The following is a 20,358-nucleotide window of genomic DNA, read 5'->3' on the forward strand; positions in this document are numbered from 1 at the left end:
GAAAAAGGTTTGGATGCTACCACATACATTTTTGATAAATAAAAATATAAAAGAGGTTTCCTTTAAATTATTACACAGGTTTTACCCAACGAGTCAGCACCTGAGAAGATTTGTAAAAACAATGAACCCCTGTTGTTCTTTGTGCTAAACTCAAATTGAGACAATCACACATTTATTTTGGGACTGCGCCTTTTCCAGAAAACGTGGGAAGGAACTAAATGCTTTTATTATGTCTGAAGTCTGTAAAAACGTTTCCCTTAAACGGGAATATGTATTGTTTGGTTTCCATGACACAAATAGTGAATTTTGTAATTTTTTTTTGCATAATTTCACATCCATAAAAGTACATTTTTAAATAATAAACCACTCTTTCCAGCTTTAATTATAAAAATCGAGAAATATATATCTACCATTTCCAGAAGCACAAACAGAAGAGCAGTCAAAACATATAATGCTTGCTTACATTACAACATTTTCACTTAATGTGCACTTTTAATTTACCCCCTGGCATCATTATTGTTGTTTAAACTACAGTTTATAAACGTTCTTTATTTACTTTTATTAGAACCATTGCATTTGAAGGTGTAAGGTTGTTTATAGCTGATGACATATGTATATGTACAATGTTCTTGTATCGTTTGTATTCTTTTCAATTAAAAAAAAAGAAAAAAGATAAGCAAATTGCGTCATTTTGACCGCTCATGGTCGTTTTAGGTAGATCTTATCATAACTTTTTTTTGTGTGCAATTGATCCAAAACTAATTTTAATGCAAATATATGCAATTTTAGGAACATTCAGGGTACAGCAGGTCTGTATTTATTCCCCCCCCACAAAGTTATTAAACTTTGAAAATCAAAACGGTCAAAATGACGGCCTCGGTCGTTCTAGTGTTTTAAACTACATTGCCGTGGCTTTACAAAGCGGGGGGTTTGGGTGAGCCAACCTGTTGGAGGCCGTGAAGAGCAGCACTTTGTGGGCATAAAAAGGCTTCCCCTCCACCAAGAAGGTCACGTCCGACATCTCCTTGTTGTTCAGGAAGTGAGGGTCTGAAAGACACACGACCAGGAAAACGTGACGTTTTTTTCCCTGATAATCACAAAGACACGTGGTGCGCACAACTCAGCCCCACTAGCCAGCCGCTCTCGCCACATCCGGTTGGCACTGCGTCGTTCTGGTTATACTGCATTACAACGTCCTTACCTTAAATTTCTCATTACAGTCACTCACCGCTAGATGGCACTCTTTGATACATCCACGGGGCAAAAGGCCTGTCTCGTGTAATGGGCTCCATGCCATGTGTTTTATGCCATGCACACTAGTAACTCGTATAGAGTGTTGCACACTTCCTGCAGTGATAAACAAGCTATGCTACTACGCCTTTCAAAAGAAAAGAAACCAAGCACCCCAAAAACTCTGTCCTCACCCAGGCGTGCCGTCTGTTTCCTCTTGATCTCCGCGAGTTTGGGAATGGGGTAAGGTCCGTAGCACTGGGTGAAGATCACGGACAGCTGCTGGCTGATCACCTCATTCTGAGCCGGGCAGAGAAACACAATATGAGAGGACGAGACTGTAAACTGCTTAATTCACATGGTGCAAAAAAAAAAAAAGCCGCTCTAATCCATTATTATTATTAAGTGAATGAAATCACCAAAGTGGTGGGAAAATAGTTAAAGGTTGAAAAAAAAAACCCCAGATTTATGTTTGTTTTCTAGTCTGCATTCACTGCATGTTTTTCCACAACTTAATTTGCAGATTAAATGAATATCAATCTGTTTTTTTAAATTCCCACAGCTCCTCAGAGATGAACAGGGACGATTGTGTGACAGACGAGGCTTGAAATGGGTGTGATAAAGGATACCCACAGGATAGAGGAGAGAGAGAAAGACAGTCAGAGAGTGAGAGAGCGAGCGAGAGAGAGCTAGAGAGACAGACACAGACAGTAATAGAGACAGAGAGTGAGAGAGCGAGAGTGAGACAGAGAGACAAGAGATTCAGAGAGAGATAGAGAGACAGAGAGGAGAGAGAAAGAGAGGGGAGGAGAGAGAGAGAGAGAGAGAGAGAAAGAGAGGGAGAGAGAGAGAGAGAGAGAGAGAGAGAGAGAGAGAGAGAGAGAGAGAGAGAGAGAGAGAGAGAGAGAGAGAGAGAGAGGCTCTTGCCTCCCCTCCCTCTTGTATCTGTGTGACTGCGTGTGGTCCTAAAGATGGAGCTGGGGGGACCGTTTCTTGCTGCTGCTGCAGTGGTGTGCAACGCTACAAGTCCCTCATGTACTCACTCGGTGGGGCTGTTGGCTGTTGCTGAAGCATAACGCCACTAAACAGCTATTAACAGCCGCTTATTCCACGAGGACAGAGGGACGGATATAAGACACTGCTATGCCTCCCCCCCGACACACACACACACATGCGCGCACACACACACACATTTGTTCAGCTCGACACAACACATAACCTGCGAGAAAGGAATAAATAGCAATGTAACAGGGTCAGATGTGTGCGTCATTGTAAAACGTGCACCTCTGGATGTGTTTAACAGCAGCGTATGACTGAGGAATGTCGGTCTGTTAACAAACTGGTATTGGATGTACAGCGGACTGTGGCAGCACGCTATCTGTCTTACAAAGAAAGGACAGCCTCCACCTTGAAGTCTCTCCCTCGGCAGATAAAAGAGTGACGGAGGCCCTGTGAGAGATGAGGGTCACTTTCCCCACCACAAATCACCCACGCAGACAAGGACTGACACTACAGCCATGCACTACAGGCAGGGATTGCCTGTTTGTTTTTGTTGTATGCATGCATGCATGCATGCATGCGTGTGTGTGTGCTTGCACATCTATCTTTGTGAGGACAAATTTGAGTTTTTTTTTTCTTTTGGACCCCCCCCCCTTTTCTCCCTAATTGTACTTGGCCAATTACCCCACTCTTCCGAGCCGTCCCGGTCTTTGCTCCACCCCCTCTGCTGATCCGGGGAGGGCTGCAGACTCCCACATGTCTCCTCCAATACATGTGGAGTCACCTGCCACTTCTTTTCACCTGACAGTGAGGAGTTTCACCAGGGGGCCGTAGCATGTGGGAGGATCACGCCATTCCCCCAACCGACCAGAGGAGGCGCTAGGGCAGCGACCAGGATACATACCCACATCCGGCTTCCCACCTGCAAACACGGCCAATTGTGTCTGTAGGGACGCCCGACCAAGCTGGAGGTAACACGGGGATTCGAACCGGCGATCCCCTTGATGGTAGGCAACGGAACAGACCGCTACGCCACCCGGACGCCCTGTACGTATTTGAGTTTTTGATCACAAGAATTAGGACATGTTTGCAAAGCGAGGCCATCTTGGCCGGTCTTTTACGGTTACGCCTTGGGTTTAAGGTCAGGATTAGAATTAGAATAAGATTATTTCAAAGTTAGGTTAAGGGTTAAGATTAGGCATGTAGTTCTGATGCTTAAGGGCTAGGAAATGTAGTCAAAGAGGGTCCTCACAAACACAGAAGCGCGTGTGCATGTGTGTGTGTGTGTGTGTGTGTGTGAGACATGACAGCGAGGGACGTGGCAGTTCTGCGAGTCGCGCGTCTGCGTGCCTGTGAATGTATTTGTCCGCGCACTTTTTCTCATTACAGCAACGACAGCAAAAGATATCCCCCCGCCACAGCAGGGCACGGCTAAAGCCTGGCAAGGGAGACAGAGAAAAGAAGGGTGCCAGACAGGACAACGATGTGCTGTACTTAATATAATAGAGCCAGCGAGGGGATCATGAGCTAAAGTAATGAAATGTGCCCTGATCTAGTGAGCAGCAGTGGAGGGAGGGAAGGAGGGAGGGGGGAGGAATATTATAAATCACAATATTTGAGGTAATTGATATTGAGTGGGCCTGAGGGGCTCTGCCGGTTGCCGTGCAGCTGAAGGCCTGACTCCGTCATAAGAGCAGTACAAACTGAAAGAGGAGGATAACGTCTGGAGTTGAACAAATCTGAACGGGTGTAATTTTAAGGAGTGAAGGTGAACGACGCAGAATGAAAATGAAAACTCATGCACGGTTGTTGCAGATGCGTAGAAGCTGGTCCAAAATTTTGACGAAATGAAACAAGTTCTGTCTATTTTGTAACAACGCCCCTGCCTAACTTGGAAGGATAGATGGTAATGAATAAATGATATACCCGTTTACTCATTACGCCTCAGATTTGGATTAAAAAAAAAACCAAAACAACTGAAAATTGTCATTTTGTTTGATTTAGCCAATGGAAAAGGAAGATCAGATACATTAAAAGTAAAGCATAACCGTGGCGGTCTGTTCCATTGCCTACCAACACAGGGATCGCTGGTTCGAATCCCCGTGTTACCTCCAGCTTGGTTGGGCGTCCCTACAGACACAATTGGCCGTGTCTGTGGGTGGGAAGCCAGATGTGGGTATGTGTCTTGGTCGCTGCACTAGCGCCTCCTCTGGTCGGTCGCGGCACCTGTTTGGGGGGGGGGGACTGGGGGGGAATAGCGTGATCCTCCCACGTGCTATGTCTCCCTGGTTAAACTCCTCACTGTCAGGTGAAAAAAAGCGGCTGGCGACTCCACGTGTATTGGAGGAGGCATGTGGTAGTCTGCAGCCCTCCCCGGATTGGCAGAGGGGGTGGAGCAGCGACCGGGATGGCTCGGAAGAGTGGGGTAAATGGCCAAGTACAATTGGGGGGAAAAAGGGGAAAAAAAGTGCTGTGGACTCTATTTAATCTGCCCTGAGGCTAACTGGGGCAGCTGGGCCACACCCCACTCAGTCACAGGGGGCCTTCCAGGAAATCACTGCAGTCAACTCGGTGGTGTGAAAAGGGGGCTTAAGCTGGGATCAGACTACACCATATTTTTGTCTTTCACGATGGTCACCATGTCAGATTAGCCAATCATAACGCCATACATTCTTGCCGTGCCAGGAGACGAGCAACACTACAAGTACAACCTCGACCAATCATCGTAAGCTGCCTTTCACGATCATGTGTGAGTTCATAGGTGGTCGCAGAGGAGGGTCGAGATATTGTCAATCATGGCTACAGAAACGCTGTGTGTTATTCTGGCGGTCTGGTGTCCTGAAACAAACTCCTCACCGTCAGGTGAAGAGAAGCGGTTGGCGACGCCACATGTATCGGAGGAGGCACGTGGTAGTCTGCAGCCCTCCCCGGATCGGCAAAGGGAGGTGGAGCAACAACCGGGACGGCTCGGAAAAGTGGGGTAATTGGCCGGATACAATTGGGGAGAAAAAAAAAAAAAATTTTTTGCAATGCAACCGGCGACCCAGACGACCCCCGGTACCTTGCTGGCTCTGAGGATCTGGAACATGAGAGGCAGGCCATGTGTGATGAGCTCCTCGGTGTATTCCTCTTCCTCAATACAACTGAACTCCTTCAGAAGACCCTGGATTAATGGCCGACGGTGCTGCAGGAAACACGTGCGCAAAGATTCTAACCAGGTGTGCAACGTCCATGGCACCCCTAGGAAAAAAATGAAGCATGTAAAATTACACTGGCACAAATGCAAGAAAAGCATTAAACATGGGATGGGATGTACACAATGTTTGCATTCACACATTACTCATGTACAAAGCACTGTAGGTGTTGTGCAGCATTCCAGCATACGCATTTACTACCACAGATTAATATTACATATGTGTTAAAGGTGTCCGGGTGGCGTGGTGGTCTATTTCATTGCCTACCAACACGGGGATCGCAGGTTCGAATCCCCGTGTTACCTCTGACTTGGTCGGGCGTCCCTACAGACAAAATTGGCCGTGTCTGCAGGTGGGAAGCCGGATGTGGGCATGTGTCCTGGTCTCTGCACTAGTGCCCCCTCTAATCGGTCAGAGTGCCTGTTCAGGGGGGAGGGGGAACTGGGGGGAATAGCGTGATTCTCCCACGCTCGACATCCCCCTGGCGAAACTCCTCACTGTCAGGTGAAAAGAAGTGGCTGGCGACTCCACATGTATCGGAGGAGGCATGTGGTAGTCTGCAGACCTCCCCGGATCGGCAGAGGGGGTGGAGCAGCGACCAGAACAGCTCAGAAGAGTGCGGTAATTAGCTGTATACAAATGGGGAGAAAAAAGAGGGGGGGATATATATTGTAGCGAATTAGGGGGGCAGGCCGGGAACTGCCATAGCCGGGACGCGAACACATATCTCCTGCACCGCGGGCGACAACGTTAACCAGTCGACTAAAGGGTCTGACCCGTTAGCCAAGGGCTAACATGTCTCTTGTTGGTGTCAGAAGTGGGATGGGAGCAGCGCAGTGCGGCCTCAGGAAGGGGGAGAACTGTGCCCACCCCTGAGTGCAGTAGACGCGCTGGGTAGTGTCCAAGGGGCGGAGTCCCGAGGAAATAGTGTAGCAAATTCAGGGGGGCCGCGCTCCCATCTGGAAGAGAGAGCAGACCTCTGCTCTCCTCTTTGAGAGCAGCGATTTCCATACGCCCACTGTCCAACTTTCGGTTACGCCCTTCGGCCAATGTTCGCTGCCTAGAGAAGTCCATCCCACTTGTAGAACACGAAGCAAGCTGGACATGATCCGTGGAGAGGGAGCCACCAGCGGCAGCCATCAGAAGCAAGTCGGGCACGATCGGAAAATGTAGAGGATTAGGGGGGCAGCCCGGAAACCACCACAGCCGGGATGCGAACCCGTATCTCCTGCACCGCAGGCAACAACGTTACCCAGTCAGCTAAAGGGTCCAACCCGTTAGCCAAGGGCTAACATGTCTACTTATTCGTGTACGTTACAATATATATATATATTCAGCTTCTATGGATACGATTTTTTATTCTGTAAATTTTTTCCCCTTTATTTCAGTCCTTAAACATTGTTATGTGCTGCCCTGTTGTTGTTGTTTGTGTGTTTGTTGTGTCCTGTTTTTTAAAAATAAAAATTGTGGATCACAAAAAAATACACACACACACACACATATATATATATATTTATATATATATATATATATGACATACTATGTGTTAAGACACTGACCGAGACTGCGTATGTCAATGGTGATGTCCACATGGCCGTGTTCCGCGCTGTGGTACATGGCTTCCTTCAGGGCTTTGAGTTTGGCCTTCCCGGTTCGAATCAGATCGATTTGAGAGGGGCTCCTCCCTTCCAGCTCTGAGCCCTCAGCCAGAATCTCCTCCAGAGACAAGACGTCTCCCTTCCCCTTCTCCGTTTGGGATAGCAGCTTCCGGAAAACGTTTCTGAAGGTGGGCATCAAATGAATTAACACTGAATTAGATAACTTTTGACATTTGACTGGTCTTGTATTAATTTGGGATCGTGTGCATGTGCTATTTGTGTGTGCAAGTGTGCATTTTTGTGTGTATGTGCATGTCTTTGTGTATGGGTTTAAGTCATTTGCCTTCCCTCTATGTATCTGTATCGGAGTCGGCAGCTTGCAAAGCCTAATTCTGGCTGAATGGATTCTAATTCAAACATTTACGAACACTGAATAAACTATTACGGAGCAACTTAAGGTTTAATTGAACAGACATGCACTGTTGGGTTTCTGTGCATAAACATTAAAAAAAAAAAAAAACAACACAAAGAGCACAAATAATGAGGGTGTTCTTCAATGCTTGTGTGTGTGTGTGTGTGTGTGTGTGTGTGTGTGCATGAATGCGTGTGTGTTACCTGTGTCCGTGTGCCGCTGCCAGGCTGTAGGAGTTCATCTCTCCTTGGGGAGCAGTGGAGATGCCGTTGCGGTACATGGTTCCCACCATGGGGTCTGCTCCTCTCTCCAGCAGCAGGCTGACCAGCTCAAAGTTACCTGCGGATGAGAGGGGTTGTCAGTTGGCCCTTTTCAGCTGCAAAAGGTAAACCCAGGTCTTCCACACCGTGAGACTTTTAAGAACCTGTGCAGGTTCTGACAGCAGCTCCGTTTCTGCTTCCATTGCACTTCAATACATGCAAAGGTTTGGAGATTCATCATTTTTGGTATGCACCCCCCCTTTTTTTTTCTCCCCAGTTGTACCTGGCCAATCACCCCGCTCTCCGAGCCACCCCAGTCGGTTGCTGCTCCACCCCCTCTGCAGATCTGGGGAGGGCTGCAGACTACCACATGCCTCCTCTGATACATGTGGAGTCGCCAGCGACTTCTTTTCACCTGACAGCGAGGAGTTTCGCTGGGGGGGGGGGGGACGTACCATGTTGGGGGGAATCACGCTACCCCCCCCCCCGAACAGGCGCCCTGACTGACCAGAGGAGGTGCTAGTGCAGCGACCAGGACACATACCCACATCCAGCTTCCCACCCGCATACACGGCCAATTGTGTCTGTAGAGACGCCCGACCAAGCCGGATGTAACATGGGGGTTCGAACCAGCGATCCCTGTGTTGGTAGGCAACGGAATAGACCGCTATGCCCCCTGGTACGTCATTTTTCATACAATATTCAGAACCATAAACAACAGCAGGAAACAATGGAAGGGGTCATGGTGGTAACGGTGTTCTCTTATGTGAGCACGAGATATAAATTGTTAGGTCACAAGCGGTGGGGAGAATTCCACGAGGAGGTGAAAAACTCCAAAAAATAGAGAGCTGAACTGAGAAGTCAACTTGTAGAAGCAATTAAGAGCAACACCATGTGTATGAGAGACTTAACGAATTATGATTGACAGCACTGCTAGCTCCGCCGCAACGTTCCTGGAACTCAAATCAAGTTATCACCTCCTCACCAAGGCCGAACAGAGATTCGAAGAACTCTACCCAGAACCTTGCCGTCACCCGTGGAAATGCATTGAAACCCGTGAACCCGGTTTGACAGTAGGACACAACTGGACAAGTTCCGATAATGGAAAAACCACCAAGTGTCGCCCACAATTTGTGAGAGTGAGTTAGCAAAAAACTAGAAATAAAAGATGAAAATGTGAGGAAGTGGTGCGAGTGTGTGATCGTTTGCTCAGCATGCATCTGTCCTCACATAGTTTTTGTAAGTTAAACAGCAAGTCTGTAAGAATCTACCTACACTAGTCGTGCTGACATTCAGGCGCTAAACATCCGGTCCAAAGATTTGAAGTCAGTTTGGAAAGTTTTATTGTGGAATATTAATGGTAGGAGTGTCATTTTTTCAGCATCAGAAGCATCATTTGATTTGTCATAATTGTTTTAGCACCCCCCCCCCTCTGAGCACAGTCATGTCTCAGGAGGTTGAGAATGTGTGGTCCTCAGCTCATATAACTCTCTACTGATAGCTAGCTAGCTCGCTATTTGCATTTGATGTTGCTAGGCAACTATTCAAAAACAGACCAAACTGACTGAAGATGAGAATCCCGTTGATTGTCCAATCAAATTAGGCTGTTAAACGATTTAATTTATTACCAGGAGCAGACTGGTTTTCTGAAATGGCTTAACAACGTTAACAACCAAGAGGGTAGTTTCTACAGGGGCTTTAGTCGTATTTTCCTGACAATATAATTCTAACATTTTGGGTGACTTTATATCAACAAATCCCTCTGTTAAATAATTCCTAAAGATCGGAAAACATGATTTTTATTAGAGCGGCACGGTGGCGCAGTGGTTAGCGCGGTCGTCTCACAGCAAGAAGCTTCTGGGTTTGAGCCCCGGGGTCGTCCTCTGTGTGGAGTTTGCATGTTCTCCCCATGTCTGTGTGGGTTCCCTGCGGGTGCTCCGGTTTCCTCCCACAGTCCAAAGACATGTAGGTCAGGTGAATCGGCCATACTAAATTGCACCTAGGTGTGAATGTGTGTGTGTGTCGGCCCTGTGTGGTGGCCTGGCAGCCTGTCCAGGGTGTCTTCCCGACTGCTGCCCAGTGACTGCTGGGATAGGCTCCAGCATTCCCGCGACCGTGACAGCAGGATAAGCGGTTTGGATAATGGATGGATGGATGGATTTCTATCAGACTGGATCTTTAATATCAGCTGGTTATGGCCAGTGAGCTAGTATAGTCAGCTTGGTGTGCAGTTGGCGAACAGACAACTATATATGTTTATATACTGGGGACAACTGAAAGGAAAAGCCAACACAAAGTGTCTTAGTAAGGTGTTGGGCCTCCACGAGCCTCCAGAACAGCTTCAGTGCTCCTTATCATGGATTCATGGACTTTTGGAAGAATGGTGTTCATCCCTCCAGTAGAGTTCAGAGACGAACACCATTCTTCCAAAAGTTCCCTCATTAGGTGTTGTGATGATGGTGGTGGTGGAGAGCGCTGTCTAACACGTTGGTCCAAAATCTCCCATAGGTGTTCAACTGGGTTGAGATCTGGTGACTGTGAAGGCCATAGCATGTGATTTAAAAGAATGCCCCTTTATTTTGTCATTGTATTCTTACAACGAACCGTGTATTGTTACAACAAATTTGTCTTCTGCATTTAATCCATCCTATTGCATAGCAGCAGTGGGGAGCTGCAGCGCCTGGGGACCAACTCCAGTTCTTCTTTCCATTGCCTTGGTCAGGGACACAGACAGGAGTATTAACCCTAACTTGCATTTCTTTTTGATGGTGGGAGGAAACCGGAGCACCCCGGAGGAAACCCACGCAGACACGGAGAGAATACGCAAACTCCAACCAGATAGGACCTGGGACGGCCTGGGGTTCGAACAAAGGACCTTCTAGCTGTGAGGCAACAGCACTAACCACTGGGCCACCACGCTGCCCTACATTTACATAATTTTCATGCTCATCAAACCATCCAGTGACCCCTCGTGCCCTGTGGATGGGGGCATCATCATCCTGGAAGAGACCACTCCCCTCAGGATAGAAACATTCCATCATAGTATAAAGGTGATCAATCAGAATAACTTTGTATTGATTTGCAGTGACCCTTCTCTCTAAGGGGAGTGGACCCAAATCATGCCAGGAAAACGCCCCCCACAGTATAACAGAGACTGCGGACCCCCTCACTGTAGGGGTCAAGCATTCAGGATTTTCCTTTTATTTGTCATCCATCTGTGTATGTATGTATGTATGTAGGCATGCATGTGGTATGTGGGAGACCACCGTACCTGCAGCAGCAGCCAGCTGCAGTGGGGTCTCTGTGTAGTTTTCCATCCCATCCTGCAAGGATCCCTCCACGCTGGCTCTGGCATCCAACAACAGCTGTGGAGATAACGGGGCATGAAAGAGAAGATAGAGGAGTCAGGTCAGCCGGTTCGGGCCTCTCTCACCCGGTGACATGTTCATACGCCGTGCAGTCCATTATACCTTAACACGTCTCACGGGCTAAAAGACATCCATGATTCATTTCAGCCGAATGAAATCAGTGAAAGATAATCTTTCTCATTATCATATCGGAAAGAATGATCCCACCAAGCCTATAAATCTCGACTTTTCTTGAAGCCTGGCCTGCTCCTTAATAAATTGAACAATGACTCATGGTTGAATTAAATAAAATGGAGTGTCAAATGGCCACAGAGTTACTGACAAAGCATGAAGTTCGCCGTACTTTCCCTTTCTGTTCTACTCAAATACGATTTCAGTATATTTGGCTGTGAACTAGTTTCCATTGGATTGCAAAGATTTAAAAAAATGGTGGAAAGACCATTTAGAGCGTAAGCTAAATGAGTTCGATTACCATTAGACTGAAGTCTTTCCGCTTTCAGCTCTCTGAATGCAGTCTGAATAGTCACACAATAGCACAAAGTGACAAAAGGGAGTAATGTCTGAACCAACTGTCCCAACCTGCATCCTGTTTAAATTATTAAATTCTTTAAAGAAAGGGCGTCCGGGTAGCGTAGCGGTCTCTTCTGTTGCCTACAAACACGGGATCGCTCGTTCCAATCCCCGCGTTACCCACGGCTTGGTCAGGTGTCCCTACGGATACAATTAGCCGTATCTGTGGGTGGGAAGTCAGATGTGGGTGTTTGTCCTGGTCGCTGCACTAGCGCCTCCTCTGGTCGGTCAGGGCGCTCCCCGGATCGGCAGAGAGGGTGTGGCGCAGCGCCCGGGACGGCTCAAAAAATAAAAAAGAGCGGGGTAACTGGCCAGATACAATTGGGGAGAAAATTGGAAAACAAAATTCTTTAAAGATACGTGCCTCGAGAAACATTCCTATCCAAAAATGATTCCTTCTTCTCTTGCAGAGACAGTTTTTAAAAAAAAAATGTTTTCCCTCCTTTTTCTCCCCAGTTGTATCTGGCCAATTACCCCGTTCTTCCCGAGCCATCCCGGTCACAGTTCCACCCCCTCTGCCGATCCGGGGAGGGTTGTAGACTACCACAAGCCTCCTCCGATACATGTGGCATCGTCAGCCGCTTCTTTTCACCTGACAGTGAGGAGTTTCACCAGGGGGACGTAGCGCATGGGAGGATCACACTATTTCCCCCAGTCCCCCCCCCTCCGAACAGGTGCCCTGACTGACCAGAGGAGGCGCTAGTGCAGCAACCAGGACACATACCCACATCCAGCTTCCCACCCGCAGACATGGCCAGTTGTGTCTATAGGGACGCCCGACCAAGCCGGCGATAACATGGAGATTCGATCCAGCCATTTCCATGTTGGTAGGCAACGGAATAGACCGCCATGCCACCCAGACGCCCCAGAAACAGTTTTATTGACATGGATTAAAATTTAAAAAAAAAAACAACCACCTAGCTAAGCAAGGAGAAAACTCACAATGATGCCATTATCATCATCGACATCATCTTCAGTGAAAAAAATACGGTAATGACTTCCAGCAATGTACTGAACAACATAACATGCACAAAAACACACACACACAACAGGAAGTTATGAGAGAAAAATCACAGGTGAGGAAGGACGGCACCACACACACACACACAAACACACATTCACACACACGCACGCACACACACAACAGGAAGTTATGAGAGAAATCACAGGTGAGGAAGGACGGCACTACCTGCACCACAGGCACATGTCCATGTAACACAGCGAAAGTGAGTGGCGTTCCCTGCCGCGTTTCAGGGTAGACTGAGGGGTGCTTGTGTGCTGAGTTTGGCACCTGGGGAAGTGACACAGGTAGAAATACGTAGGAAGGATGGGGGGGCCGGGGTTTGAGGGAAAGGTCACGGACAGAGATATAAAGCCATTAAAAACACTATGTGGCCTATGTAGCACACAGTCAAGCAGCTGAAGGGAGAGAGAGAGAGAGAGAGGCTTCTAGAGGAGAACTAGGGTAATTAGCCGGGAACCCTGGGGCTTTATAGGACTTCCTGTCAACTGTGTTATCCTCCTAATGAACACAATGGATTGATCTGTCTGGTTAGATCTTGTCTGACTTGTTCCTCTCTGATCTTTTGGACTTCACCTGACCTGACCTGACCTCCCTAAAAGCTCATCTATGGTCTGGGTGGGGGTGTGTGTGTGTGTGTGGGGGGGGGGCATTTAAGGGCTGTAATGAAAAGCTAACCGTCAGCAGGCATGAATATGAGACATAGACACATACACAAATCACAAAGACAGATGTTTCCCATTAGCTCATCTGGGGGGGGGGGGGGGTCTCTGCAACATGCACCGTTAGGTGAAATATTTGGAGTTAAATCCCTTTTAGAGGTCTCTTAAGACACGCATGTATGTACAGTTATGGGGTATCCCTGCCAGCATCTTGATCTCGGGAGTAAGTTCATTTTTTACTCTTTTGAACTTTCCCCTTTTTTTACTGCTGCACCCTTTTTTACTTGAACACCATCATTCTGGTGTCTGCTATTAAGCCCTTCTCTACTCACACCAGCCAATTTTACGCTCTCATGGCACAATTTAACTGTTTTACTGTTCAGTAGCAATTCTGCCCTATTTTGTACTTTGATTTTCCAATTCTCTGCCTCTTGATATTCTAATGCCCACTTCCGCTGCATGTTCTCGACTTGACATGCACTCCTGGCGTTGATTATCGTGTAGCGCTCGACGACGCCACTTGGAAAAATTTCTAATCTATCCGCTAATTACGGCTCACTTGTAAGTCACTTTAGATAAAAATTGTTTGCCAAATGAGTCACCGTAAAAGCAAATATAAATTCCTGTTAAAGCTGCTACACGCTTTGGCCGGGGGCCCGGCACGTGATGAAAACACAACAGCCGATTTGGACGTGACGTTTCCGATTAAAGAAGACCTGGATCATCATCGGGACATGGCTAATAAATGGCCACGGCATCGTCTGAACAGGTCTAAAGAATGCCGTCACTGCTTCTCTGAGGGGCAATATGAAAAGACTGGTTTCATGTTAGGTTAGCAAAACTAATCAAATGTTCGCCGGGACAGGAAAAGTGAATGATTAAAACACAAGTTGGTGCTCCAGGTAAATTGTCTGTGTTTTGAGAATGGCCACCCAAGTCAAGTTATTTGATCTCGTTGTAAGTCTCATAACGCTTATTTCAAGATGGAGCTAGTAAAATTTTCTTATCCCCCCGGCAGATATTAAGGTTCGTTTCAAGAAAGTGTACTCGTCTCATGATTATATGACTTGTTATAAGACATTTCCACCAAAAAGGAAAAGAAATCTTTAAACAACAAACTTTATTTGAGATAATCTTCCTTTTTTGGGGATCCCCCCCCACCCAATTAGACCCATCCAATTATCCCACTCTTCCGAGCTGTCCCGGTCGCTGCTCCACCCCCTCTGCCGATCCGGGGAGGGCTGCAGACTACCACATGCCTCCTCCGATACATGTGGAGTCACCAGCCGCTTCTTTTCACCTGACAGTGAGGAGTTTCACCAGGGGGACGTAGCACGTGGGAGGATCACACTATTCCCCCCCAGTTCCCCCTCCCCCCCGAACAGGCGCCCCGACCGACGAGAGGAGGCACTAGTGCAGCGACCAGGACACATACCCACATCCGGCTCCCCACCTGCAGACACGGCCAATTGGGTCTGTTGAGATGTCCGACCAAGCTGGAGGTAACATGGGGATTTGATCTGCTGAGCCCCGTGTTGGTAGGCAAGGGAATAGACCGCCACGCCACGCGGACGCCCCTCATCTCTTTTTGAGAGTAAATGCCCTGAAACAAGTGCTATAACATCAAACTAATAATAATGGATTACATTTATATAATGCTTTTCTAGACACCCAGAGCACTTCACATTGAAGGGGGTAACTCGCCTCAACCACCACCTATGTGTAGCACCCACCTGGGTGATGCACGGCAGCCATTTTGCACCAGCATGCTCACCACACATCAGCTTGAGGTGGAGAGGGAGGAATCATTGAGCAAATTAAACAGGGGGATGATTAGGTTGCCAGATGGAGACAGCCAGGTTTGGGATTTCGCCAGGACCCCCGAGGACCCCCTTCTCTTTGCCATAAGTGCCATGGGATCTTTAATGACCACAGTGATTCAGGAACTCAGTTTTATTTTAACATCTCATCCAAAGGACAGCATCTCCTACAGCACAGTGTGCCTGTCACTGCATTGGCACAGTGACAGGCAGAGACTGCCCCACCAACACCAATTCCAGCAGCAACTCAGTTTTCCCAGGAGGTCTCCCATCCAAGTACTAGCCAAGCCCACACCTGCTTAGCTTCTGTCATTCAGCAGAACCAGGGTACATGTTGGTATGGCTGCCGGCTACGAGTACACTTTCTTGAAACAAGCAATATCTGCCAGCGGAGTGAGAAAATTTTGATAGCAATTTCTTGAAATAAGGATAATGGGACTTAAAACAAGATAAAATACCTTGATAAGCTTGTCGTTTTTGCAGTGTTCTTGTACACCACTACGAACCCCCTGAGATGACAGGGGGCAGCTGGTGCCTCATGAATCCTCATGATCCTCACCTCTTATTGACTCAACAGCATGGCAGGAGGACAGAGAGACAAACAGGGGGATGAGAGACAACATGTCGGGTTTTCTCCAATTCAGCACCACACAGACAGGTATGCAGATTGTTACGAAAACATGACAATAAATGGCTTGAATACTTATGATGACACAACACATATGCAATACTGTACATTCAGTAGAGAGGGGAAAAACAGGTCAGAGGTACTGCCTGTCCACCCTCTTGGCACCCATCATAGAAAATATGGACAACTGATCTGTACCCAGTATTACCAACTGCTACTGACAACCTCAATTGTTGTGATGAAAACTTGTAATGAAGCTATACGTATATTAACAGAGAGAAACAAATTGATAGGCTCCATTATTTGGTAAACTATAAAGAAAGTCTGAGCAATACCAACGTGTTTGTGTTAAAACTGTCTATCATCTGTTTGCCATTTCATCAGTCCTGAGGCTCCTGCACTAGAGAGTCCTCATCATGGACTGACCTCACTGTTGATATCTGCTCCGGCATCCAACAGCATCTGCACCATGGCTTCATCTCCACGGACACACGCATACATAAGTGGAGTCATTCCCTAGAAGACCACAGATATAAAAAAAAACAAAACACTCCATTAGATCACTATCCCTCACTAGATGACTATCTTTGATGCTTCTCTCTGATTGGTCCACCTGACAGGAAGTTCCGCCTTATTTTCTCTGGTGGGCCAATCACTGCTCGCTAGCTAAATAAATGTCCTTTACTATCTTGTGTCAATATGCTACTTCTGTACAGCTGCTCTCTGGTTGGTCCAACAAAAGAGGAAGTTCTGCCTATCCTCTCTGGTGGACCAACCCTGTGACGCGCTGCACCGTGATGTGAAGCCTGCGTTTTGGAAATGCCTCGCATGATCTGGATGGGAACCCATGGTGACTTACCCAGTGGCACCAGCTGGTAAATGTGACATTGTGCCACAATGAATAGAAAGAAACTTAAACCCATTTAACCCACTCATTCTAGCGCCTGTTCATAACAATGTGTTGTCGATGGAAGTATTATGGGATGCAATGTAATTCGGGGAATCAGGTGTTAGTGATGATATAAAGTTGACTGAAATTTTTTTTATTTTATTTTCTCCCCAATTGTACTTGGCCAATTACCCCACTCTTCCGAGCCATCCCGGTCGCTGCTCCACCCCCTCTGCCGATCCACGGAGGGCTGCAGACTACCACAGGCCTCCTCCGATACATGTGGAGTCACCAGCCACACCTGAACAGGCGCCCCCCCGACTGACCAGAGAGGTGCTAGTGCAGTGACCAGGACCCATACCCACATCTGGCTTACCACCCGCAGACACGGCCAATTGTGTCTGTAGGGATGCCCGATCAAGCCAGAGTTAACACAGGGATTCGAACTAGCGATCCCTGTGTTGGTAGGCAACAGAATAGACCGCCATGCCACCCGGATGCCCCATAATAATGCATTATTGATGGAAGTATTATGAGATGCAATGTCATTTGGAGAATCAGGTAAGTGACGATATGAAATCAGTCAGTATTTCATTAAGGTAGACGTCAGAAGTAGACATAATAATAATAACGACACATTGAATTTATAAAGCCTCTTTCACAAAGCCAAGGTCGCCATACAGTGTAAGAGACACAAGACGATAGAAGACATTAGAAAAATGATACAAAGCAATAAAAGCCAAAACAGGGAACAGGGAAACTGGAAGAATGATGGCAAAGGGGTAAAAAATAGCTTGTTGGGAGTTTCGGCTCAGAGCAGCCCCAAACGAATGCATGTTGACTTCCCCGTGGAGAAACATGTCATTACATATACAGTGTTCTCCTGACGGGCAAATGTGTTGATGATGAGAGTTTCGCCGTAGCACGGGGCTCCTTTGGAAAGAGGTGTAAAAACAAGCTGGAGGGCACATTGAGTTTGCAGAAACGTCTATATGTCTGAGAGCCTTCTGTTCACAAGCCTGCATGGTGGCCTTGGGAGAGTGAGCGGAGCTCAAAAGAGGTTCATTTCCCACAGACACAAACAGACTGTCCAGGCTATGTGCACGAATGTAGGAACATCTGTTTGTGCATGTACACTGAATGTATTACTATATGTCTGATGAAAATCCATACAGTGTAAATGACTGTTTAAAACTCATGCATCCCTAAGCATCTGTTTGTGTGTGTGTGTGTGCACATGCATGCGTGTATTTCTAACCTGCTCGCTCATGCTGTTGATGCCATCAGGTCCCAGTAGGTTGACAGCCTGCTTTACCAGGTCGGTGCGTCCGCAGTTGAGCATCCGAAAACCGAGGTCCTGCAGGAACTTCGCCTCGGCAGAGGCAGCATCTAACTTCCGCGAGGCACAGAAACAGTCATCTGTTCTGAGGGCCAAAGCACACAGAATGACTCAAGTGGAAGCGGTATTTCGACTGCCTCTGCAACATCTTGTATTTCTCCCTAAATACCTGAATGGTTTTGCCGTGTGCTGGGAGAATGACTGTTGTGTGAGTAACAGGTATGTCTTTTCTGTGCTTGTAACATTGGGATGTGAATGTTTGTGCACAAGCCAGCCTGCCTACATCCACAGCTATGCCTGTTGATGTTCGTGTCTGTATTTCTACATGTACAATTTATGTATGGGGGTCCGTGGATGTACGCAGCAGCCTTATAGGCATACACACTGTGTTATAACCATACTTTAGCTGGCGGGGTTCACAGTCCACTCCAGGCAGCAGGAGCCTGGCAGCCTGCCGAACATCATCGCTGTCCACAGAGACGCTGCGTCTGTGTTCAGTATGGGCCACCGCCACCCGGATCCACTCCATCAGAGGCGGCAGCACCATGAACGGCCTGTGAGGGGAAAGAGGGACATACATGTTCTTCCTGGTCAAGGCATATGTTGAATTTCAGTTGCACACTTAACACATCGGCACACTTGCTGGGAAAATTCACCTAAAGCAGAATTTCGATGAGTTCCTTTTACGTCCTTGTCCACTTTAGCTCATATTTGTGAGTCACGGAAAGTTTGAATCTGTTCATATGCACACAACGATTATTGACAGAAACGTTTCATCACTCATCTATTTAAAAAAAAAAAAAGTTCCCCCCTTTTTCTCCTCAATTGTACTTGGCCAATTATCCCACTCTTCCAAGCCGTCCCGGTCGCTGCTCCACCCCCTCTGCTGACCCGGGGAGGGCTGCAGACTACCACATGCCTCCTCCGATACATGTGGAGTCGCCAGCCGCTCCTTTTCACCTGACAGTGAGGAGTTTCGCCAAGCGTGTGGGAGGATCACAGTACTCCCTCCAGTCCCCCCTGAACAGGCGCCTCGGCCGACCAGAGGAGGTGCTAGCGGAAAGACCAGGACACACACACCCACACCCACATCCGGCTTCCCCACCCGCAGACACGGCCAATTGTGTCTGTAGGGACGTCCAACCAAGCCGGAGGTAACACAGGGATTTGAACCGGCAATCCCCGTGTTGTTAGGCAACGGAATAGACCGCAACACCACCCAGACACCCTTCATCACTCATCGAAGTGACCTCTTCAGTCTGAAGTGACGGCAGGTATCTCCACCCTTATAAACAATACAGCGGCACCATTAACTAGAGCTACACTGGCCATGTGGACTATCCAGAGGACTGGGGAAAAGCCCACTGGGGAATCACATTCATGAATATGAGATAAATTGGGAGCTGGAGTCAAAAACCCATGCCTGTACTGTCACTAGTGTCATGCTAGTGGTAACAAATCCAGACTACAACAATCTAAGATCTTTGGAATAAAAATTCTGCTCGCATCTCACACTCAAACAGGTATCTTCTAAATAGATTTAAAGTTTCATAGAGCAATGCCTCACTGTTTTACTGCCACTGGCCCGGGCTCAGCTTTGCCTATTTCATTTTCAAAAGATTTGGACAGACTACAGCAATTATGACTATGCGCCAACAGGCAGATGTGTAATGGATCATAAGTCACGGGAAATGAAAGAAATATTTTCCTTTCTTTCTTTTTCAATTTTTCTAAACGTTTTTAATCTTCTTGACCATTCATAACACAGGAACCACAGCGTATTAGTAATGCTTTGGTTTCTTTTATGAGAGAAGCATTTTTTCGAGTGTGGCTATTTTGAAGCCGGCTCGAATCTCCCCCGGCGGAGGCTGTGAGCGTCCACGGCTGCTCATTTGTTGTGATCGAGCTGTCAGACTCGTATGCCGTGTGTACTTGAAGAAATTAAAAAAAAAATCTTCCTCTGGGATTCATTGCTACGTGCGTCATTCCACAGAGGATGCGTGAATGCCTGGACCGTCCTTGACATGTGCTCGGCCCACATCTGTCACTCATCGTCAATTAGTCACTCATCAATACTGTCCTGTGTGGACAGGGGAATCCACGTTCTCAAGAGGTTCCTGACTTTCATCAGCTGACAAATGCCGATCAGTTTTTTTCTTCTTCTTCTTTTCTTCAGAGGAAGGGAGAAACATGAACGCCAGTCAACATGAAGTCCACGGTTCAACAGGCCTCATTAAAGAGGCACACAACACCTAATCCAGATGTTAGAAGTGATGGGGTTATATTTGCCTTTTTCTCTTCTTCCTTTTCTTACATATTTGGGCTGGTTTTCATTGAGTAATGATTGGAGGTGTGGTTAAGCAGTGTT

General features: G+C 47.3%; 1 protein-coding gene across 1 annotated transcript in view; it reads right to left on the reverse strand.

Moving 5' to 3' along the window:
- Window positions 1-20,358, reverse strand: part of btbd11b (BTB (POZ) domain containing 11b) — a 146,613-nt gene that overhangs the window by 11,302 nt on the left and 114,953 nt on the right. Inside the window, exons 4-13 of the mRNA XM_056282029.1 lie at window positions 18,392-18,544; window positions 17,910-18,075; window positions 16,189-16,278; window positions 12,821-12,922; window positions 10,965-11,058; window positions 7,637-7,772; window positions 6,983-7,203; window positions 5,291-5,469; window positions 1,425-1,530; window positions 945-1,047 (exon numbers count right to left, since the gene is read on the reverse strand). Coding sequence (XP_056138004.1) covers window positions 945-1,047; window positions 1,425-1,530; window positions 5,291-5,469; window positions 6,983-7,203; window positions 7,637-7,772; window positions 10,965-11,058; window positions 12,821-12,922; window positions 16,189-16,278; window positions 17,910-18,075; window positions 18,392-18,544 — 1,350 coding nt within the window. The remainder of the gene's footprint in view (window positions 1-944; window positions 1,048-1,424; window positions 1,531-5,290; window positions 5,470-6,982; window positions 7,204-7,636; window positions 7,773-10,964; window positions 11,059-12,820; window positions 12,923-16,188; window positions 16,279-17,909; window positions 18,076-18,391; window positions 18,545-20,358) is intronic.

This window comes from Lampris incognitus, chromosome 6, assembly GCF_029633865.1.
Source record: "Lampris incognitus isolate fLamInc1 chromosome 6, fLamInc1.hap2, whole genome shotgun sequence".
In the NCBI taxonomy this organism is placed as follows: domain Eukaryota; kingdom Metazoa; phylum Chordata; class Actinopteri; order Lampriformes; family Lampridae; genus Lampris; species Lampris incognitus.